At 52.3% G+C, this 7,448-nt stretch overlaps 1 protein-coding gene across 1 annotated transcript in view; it reads left to right on the top strand.

Annotated features, from left to right (window-relative positions):
* The window catches only part of ANKRD54 (ankyrin repeat domain 54), a 17,317-nt gene extending 11,126 nt beyond the window's left edge, over positions 1-6,191 (top strand). Inside the window, exons 3-8 of the mRNA XM_019664684.1 lie at positions 1,511-1,609; positions 3,522-3,593; positions 4,086-4,133; positions 4,209-4,333; positions 4,552-4,659; positions 5,035-6,191. Coding sequence (XP_019520229.1) covers positions 1,511-1,609; positions 3,522-3,593; positions 4,086-4,133; positions 4,209-4,333; positions 4,552-4,659; positions 5,035-5,109 — 527 coding nt within the window. The 3' untranslated portion in view covers positions 5,110-6,191. The remainder of the gene's footprint in view (positions 1-1,510; positions 1,610-3,521; positions 3,594-4,085; positions 4,134-4,208; positions 4,334-4,551; positions 4,660-5,034) is intronic.
* The last annotated feature ends 1,257 nt before the right edge of the window (positions 6,192-7,448 follow it).

Raw genomic sequence — 7,448 nt, 5'->3', positions numbered from 1 at the left:
CTTGTCTGTACCCCTTCCCCCAATTCCCCAGTGCTGTTCCCATCCCCCAATTCCCCAATAAAAATATTTAAAAAAAAAAAAAAGATAAACAAAAAACCTACAATATAGTTGAAGTAGAACAATATAAAGTGATACCATTTCCAAGACAAATCTCCCTGAAAAATTGAACTTAAGTGATCAGTTGGAGAGGTATAAGTTCTGGAACCAGAGAAACCTGGGTTTGTATCCCAGCTTGGCCTCCCTTTAGCTGGGTGAGTGTGGTTTCGGCATGCCACATGATTGCTCTGGGCTGGAGTCTTCTGTCTGTAAAATGGACGTGATGCCTTGCTGGGTGGCCGAGGGGCTTAGCAGTCAGGTATCTGATTCCTGGCTGGTGCTCAGTGTACAGTAGCAATTACTCTGAAATAGCATAGCATGTTAATACTAGGGTAGCAGGATGAACAGGGCACTAAGGAGATGTGGGAGAGGGCATGGCTAACTCAGCTTGAGGAGACAGGAAGGATTCATGGAGGGGGAGATATCTGGGCTTTGTCTGGAGTGACTCAAGTCCTTGAGAGGTTTTCTGGGACAGACAGAAATGTTGCTTGCTCTAAAATGATGTTTGGCAGCAATTTCTACATTTCTGCTGGACATGTACATGTAATTCACAATGTCATTTTATAATGGCTTCATATTTTTCAAAGAAGGAATTTCACATCCATTATTCTCATTACGACAGCTCTGGAGATTGGCAGGGCAAAGATTACTCCCATTTACTGGTGAATTGGGACCCAAATCCAGGCCTTCCTATTCCCAGCCAGCTCTTTTTACTACCCCATGCTGTTGGTAATGTACCCCTTTCTTTTTTGCTTAACTTAGCCCAGGATTTAGTCTCTGTGGCTCCAGACCTATGCTCTGCCCACTCTAAAGGGCTGCCTAGGGGGTGACTGGTTAGCTCAGCTGGTTAGAGTGTGGCGCTGATAACACCAAGGTTGCCAATTCAATCCCCACATTGGCCACTGTGAGCTGCGCCCTCCTTAAGAGTCAACTGTGCCATTGTAGCATGAAAGCACTGTGCAACCAATGACCGTGGCTAGTCCCCAATAAAATTTAATAAGTAAATAAATAAAGGGCTGCCTCCTGGGAGCAAAGTAATCATCTGCCAACAGCTTGGGCAGCTGTGTCCAGCTGGAGTGGATGTGTATCCAAACTCAGGTAGAGTGATGGGGCCAAAGTCTATGCTGGGAATTTCTGTGACTCTAGAGTTCCTGACACTGAGGGCCAGGATCCTTCTATGATGTTCTATCACTAGACACGTAGTTTGAGCACCCAGAAACCGGGGCCCTCAGTTGTGCCCTCAGAACAAGTCCCTTGTCATGGCAGTCCCCATGGGGTAAGCATCCAGGAGGGACTAGCTCTCCATGCCTTGCCTGGAGGGACCCCTGAGCAGCCCTCTCCATTCCCCGGGGACTGCAGCTTAGCTAACATTGTCACTCTCACCCCCTGCTTCCCTCTGTCTTGGTGGTGTCAGTGCAGCAGCTGCTGGAAGATGGCGCGGATCCCTGTGCAGCTGATGACAAGGGACGCACAGCTCTACACTTTGCCTCCTGCAATGGCAATGACCAGATCGGTGAGTTCTGGACAAGGAGGAGGGGGTGGGGCTGGGCAGTAGCTTCTCTCCAGAGGTGCTGGGGGAAGATCTGCCGTCTGCGCAGCCAGGGGTGCTGGATGTAAGGAAGACCCAACAAGGTGGTGCCCGGTCCTCTCACTCCTTTAGCCTGTGGAACTGGCACTGCCCGACCAGGGAAGAAGTAAACCTGGGGAAAGACTATGATTGGCTCTGAGGTCGGGGCCAGTCCTTTAAGACCTTCAGGCCACATGTACTCAGTGCCAAGGGCAGCAGTGGGACAGCTGGGTTTTTTTCTTTTGAGTCTTTTTGTGGGTGTGGTATAACTTCATAAACAGTGAACTTGCAGTGTGTATACACCGGTGTAACTACCATGTGGGTCAAGACAAAGTATTTTCAGCACCACACAGCCGGACTGCCCTGCCCAGTCCGTACCCCCAGGAGGACCTTGTTCACCACAGAGTATAGTTTTGCCCGTTTTTGAATTTTACATAAATGGAAGCCTAGAGTATGCAGTCTTTTATATCTTGACTTCTTTCACTCAAAATTATATCCTTGAGATTCATTGCTGAATATTGTGTTTGAATGTTTGTTCTTTCTTATTACTTGGATAATATTTCGTCGTGTGATGTATCACAATTCTCCCATTCTACTATTAATGGGCTTTTCTGTTGTTTCCAGGTTTGGGCTATTATGAACAAAGTTGCTATGGACATTCTTATACATGTGGCTTGGTGGATATAAGCACTGATCTATGTTAGATATAAACCCCAGCAGTGGAATTGTGGGTCCCTGGGTCCACATATATTTAGCTTTAGGGGTCCAATGCCTTATCCATTAGGCATTTAGCTTTAATAGGTGCTCGAAACTTCTTCCAAGGTGGTTATACCAATATACACTCCCACCAGCAACGTAAGCGAGGTCCACCTATTTCCACATCCTTGCCAATGATTGGTATTGCTTCCTTTTAATTTTAGCTATTCAGTGGTGTCTTATTGTGGTTTAGTTTGCATTTCTCTGACAGCAAGTAAAGTTGAGCACATCTTCATGTATTTATTGGCCATTTTTAGATCCTCTTTTGTGGACTATGCATTCAGGATTTTTTGTCCATTTTTTTTTAACAAGTTGCCGATCTTTTTAATGATTTGTAGAAATTATATATGCTGGTTACATATCATTTATCTAATATAAATGAGTTACCTTTTCTGAGTTTGCCTTTTTGTTCTCTGAATGATGTCTTTTGATGAATACAAGCTCTTAATTTTAATGAACTTAATTTATCAGTCTTTTCTATGGTTAGCAATGTTATAGGTCATAAAGATCATGAAGGTATTCTCCTGTTTTCTTCTACGAGCCTGACTGAGCTTTCACATTGAGATCTGTGGCCCCTCTTGAATTAGTTTCTGTATATGGTGTGGAGCTCAGCCTGGCTCTCAGTAGAAGTCAGTCTGCCTGCACTTCCATCTGGGTAATAGATGAGCCCCTGGCGATACCACAGCCCACCCTTGAGGTGGCCTAGAGACTCCCAAGGAGGGGGTACTCAGCATCATCTATTGGCCTAATTCCCACTATGGTGCTTGGCTGTGAAAGGAGCAGAAAATGCCCTTGAGAACCTTCACTAATGGCCACTGCTGTTGGAAGTACCTTTTTTCACCTTCAAAATCTCAGTCCCATAACACCTGTATAGGCCAGGAGGTCCTCCCAGAATCGCATTTCCTGGCCTTCACAGTCCTGCCTATGAACCCTGTGAGTGAGTGAGTGAGTGAGTGAGTGAGTGAAAGAAACAACATAGGGAACCGTGTTTGATTTCAGTGTCCACGCTCTGAATGAGCCTCTTTAGCTAGGTGAGGGGTTGGGGTTAGGATCCAGGTCACAGAAGCTTCTGACAGTTACTGTCGTGTTTTCCTGTTTCCAGTGCAGCTGCTCCTGGACCATGGGGCTGATCCCAACCAGCGAGACGGGCTGGGGAACACACCACTGCACCTGGGTAAATGCCTGAAAAGCTGCCAAAACACCCTTCTGTGTAGCACAGACACGCTCCTTTGATAGAGAGCCTGGGGTCCTGCAGGTTCCCAGCAGGATCTCCTGTCATCTGGGGAGAGCCTGAGCCCCCAGGGTTGCACCTGCCCAGTCCGTGTCCCATGGACTCCCCCATAGATCACTAGTCGGCTGTACCCTAAACTGGTTCAGCAGCAGCTCTGCTAGGGGAGGTGAGACCTGCGGCTGGTTCCTGCCCTGTGGCTGACTCACACTGTGGGTCATGGTGAGGCAGGTCCCATCACCAAGCCTCAGTTTCCCCAGCGGTGCTGGAGGGAGCTGGACTTGATTGCTGAATCCCACCCCGTTGCTGCCTTGGTGACGCCCTCTCAGGAGGCATGACCTGATGCAGGCACACTCGGAGACACAGCCCTGCTCCCTCCAGCGGGCACACAGGGCCAAGCCCTATTCTTCTTCTCAAGTCTCTGTTCTTCTTCCTCAGCGGCCTGTACCAACCATGTCCCTGTCATCACCACACTGCTACGAGGAGGTATGTGGTCCCTTCCCCTTCCCCTGCCCCTTTCACCCTCATCCCCTGCATGCTCACCCCTGCCTGCTCCCGCAGGGGCCCGCGTAGATGCCCTGGACCGAGCTGGCCGCACACCCCTGCACCTGGCCAAGTCGAAGCTGAACATCCTGCAGGAAGGCCACTCCCAGTGCCTGGAGGCCGTGCGGCTGGAAGTGAAGCAGGTGAGTGAGTGTCCCTCATGCTGAGCCCATGGCACTGAACAAGCACCAGACAGGTGCTGCCCTCATCACAGACACCCCGCCTCCAGCACCAGGGCTCCTGGGTCACTTCACACTGACCCAGGTTGGCTCCTGTTCCACTGGGCCTCTTAGCAGCTGTATCAGGCCTCATGTGCCTGCGAGCTGGGACCCCCTGCAGCTCAGCCCACCCCTCGTTTCAGATCATCCAGATGCTGAGGGAGTACTTGGAGCGCCTAGGGCGGCATGAGCAGCGGGAACGACTGGATGACCTGTGCACCCGCCTCCAGATGACAAGCACCAGAGAGCAGGTCAGCTGCAGCTGCAGGTCCAGACCCAGGGCGTGGCAGGAGCCACAGGGCCCGTGTGTTCCCGCTCCGAGGCAGCCAGACTCCCACTAGAAAGAGGCCGTGGCTATGGGTTGTAGCCCACTGTGGGCCTCAGAGCCTCTGCCCACTTCCTTTGAAGTTGCTCATGGAGCTTCTCTCTGGGGCAGCCTGAGACCATCTGGTGTCGGGGATTAACCCTTGGACACCTGTTCCCCTAGTCACAGTGAAGCCACCACATGCCCTGGGAAGACAGACAAAGCCTGCCCTCCAGGCTGTGGAATTAGGAAGGAGACCCGGGGGCCCAGGCACCTGGGCCTGTCCTGGCATCCCGTGACAGAGCCTTATTTTGTTCTGCAGGTGGATGAGGTGACCGACCTCCTGGCCAGCTTCACCTCCCTCAGCTTGCAGATGCAGAACATGGAGAAGAGGTAGCAAGAGGGGCTCCCTGCCTTCCTGCCCTGCCCCTGCCCTCCCTGCCCACCTGCTGTCTCATTACAAAGAAAAGCCTGATGCCTGGGACTGTGGAGCTGCACTTGCCTGGGAGTCCCTCGCCCCCGCCCCCAGAGGCCAGAGATGCTACCCCACCGACCTCAGAGCCTCTTCCAGCCGCGGTTTCTGCCGGCTTTGTGGGCTGGGACCATAGCCCCCAGCTTCTTCCTCTGACTCCCCTCACAGTGTAGCCACACCTCAGCTCTGGCTGTCATGCGCTGTTCTAGCAGGCCTCACGTGTCCCATGGCCGCCCTGGCACCCTTAGCAGGCCCCACACCCTTTCTGTGTCCCTTCCCGACCATGGGCTTGTTGCAGCCAGCAGGGGGTGGACTTTGGGCAGGCACCCTCAAGCCTAGGGGGCTTCTTGGCTGGCTCTGCACCTCTCACCAGCACTTAGATTTAGACTTGGCACCTGACTTTCAAGGAGATACCGCAGTGAGTTTCTCTGGTTGGCAGGGGAGGATTGGTGAAGCTCAGACCTTAGAAGTACAAGGTTAGGAAGGACTCTGCTGAACCCAAAGCTGAAAGCCTCCAAAAGCCTTTTCCTCCCAATCACTGAAACACCAGGAGGGCATAGCAGTCCTGCAGCCTCGCTGTGGGAGACTGGAGTGGTCCCCACGATGTACATGTTCTAATCCCAGGAACCTGTGAATGTGACCTCATGGCAAAAGGGACTTTGCAGCTATAATAAGTTAAGGACTTTTGGACAAGGCCATTATCCTGGATTCTCCGGGTGGCCTGATGTAATCACAGGCATCCTTCATAAGAGGGAAGTGGGAGATGAGACAGGAAGTAGAGATACGGTGACGGAAGCGAGGAGTTGGAGCAATGCGAGGAAGGGGTCACAAGCCAAGGAACGCAGGCGGCCTCCAGAAGCTAGAAAAGGCCAGGAAATGGACTGTCCCGTCAGAGTCCCCAGAAGGAGCCAGCACTGCTGACACCTTGGCTTTTGCCCAGTCAGACTGATTTTGGAATTCTGACCGTCAGAACTGTAAGAGAATAAATTTGTGTTTTAAGCCACTAAGTCTGTGGTAATTTGTTGCAGCATCAACGTAGACTAATGTACTGGAGGGGGCTCAGCGCTCACTGGAAAGGAGGCACCCACTCCCACCCGCACAGGGGCAGACCTTCCCTTTGTTGTGGGCCATGGACACACAAAAGGCAGCGGCCCCTCATGCAGGGCTCTGCCACCGAGGGCGTCTGAAGAGAAGGTGCTGCCTGGCCTAGCCCCTCCCTGAGGAGGCATTTAACCAGAGTAAAGGCAGACTTGTTCCGGTCATCAGCCGTGTCCACTGTGGCTCTGCCCACTTTCCCTCACCAAATTGAGATCCTGGCTACTTTTCAGAGGAGGGGAGCTTGTCCCCAAATCCCAACCTGATGTGAATTAAACTTACGAAAACCAGCTGCTCCCCATACCCTGAAGAAAAAAGGGTCTCCCTATAGGTATGAGACACAGGCCCAGGCTGCCTCCAGGACCGTGTGAGAAGGGACGCCCAAAGGCCCGCCAGGTCTGCAGGGTTGAGGAAGGGGAAGTGTTGGGGTGGCCCCAAGACGGAGAGAGGGGAAGACAAAGCAGTCGTGTTTCCAGGGAACGTGCGGTGGCTGCCAGCTGGCTGTGTGTGGGGTGAGGTAAGGAGTGAGGTGAGTGAGTGAGTGAGGTGAGGAGCAGAGATGAGCAAATGCGGTGAGAAACAGAGTGAGCAGAGTGAGGTGAGGAACGAGTGAGTGGATGGGTGGCTTTTCTCCCTTTCTGTCCATGTTATTAACCCTTGCCCACTCAGTGCGGGAGGCACGTTTGGGCTCGCCCTCCCATAGGGGCTGTGCTGGGGCTTGGTGCCTGCACACAGCCCCCCTTAGCCCATGGCCCCAGGGCTGGGGTGGGCAGGGAAGAGGCAGGGGCGAGAGAGAGTGGACATCAAACAGGTGGGCCCCTTCCCTTGAAACCAGCTTCTCTGGGCCAACACCCCCCCCAGGGCCAGGGCCAATCACCCTGGAGGGAGTTGAGGTAAGATTTCTCAACCTCAGGTCTAAGGGGTTCAGTTCATGGGCCCTTAAAGAGGCATGAACCCCTGAAATGATATAAAATTTTGTGTAGAGAGTGTGCATGTATGTTTGTGAGAAAAGGGTGCATAACTTTTATTCTCAGAAGGGTCCACACAGAAAAGGTTAGGAACTCTTGCTCTAGAACTTGGGGGGCAGATAGGTGAGGGGTCTGCTAAGGGCCTCCTGGGGACTGCCTGGGCCCTTCTGGACCCGTTATCCCAAGGGCAGGCTGCTTTGC

This window comes from Hipposideros armiger, unplaced genomic scaffold (assembly GCF_001890085.2).
Source record: "Hipposideros armiger isolate ML-2016 unplaced genomic scaffold, ASM189008v1 scaffold_426, whole genome shotgun sequence".
Taxonomy (NCBI): domain Eukaryota; kingdom Metazoa; phylum Chordata; class Mammalia; order Chiroptera; family Hipposideridae; genus Hipposideros; species Hipposideros armiger.
The sequence above is the reverse complement of the archived record's forward strand: the minus strand, read 5'-3'. Positions and strand labels throughout refer to the sequence as shown.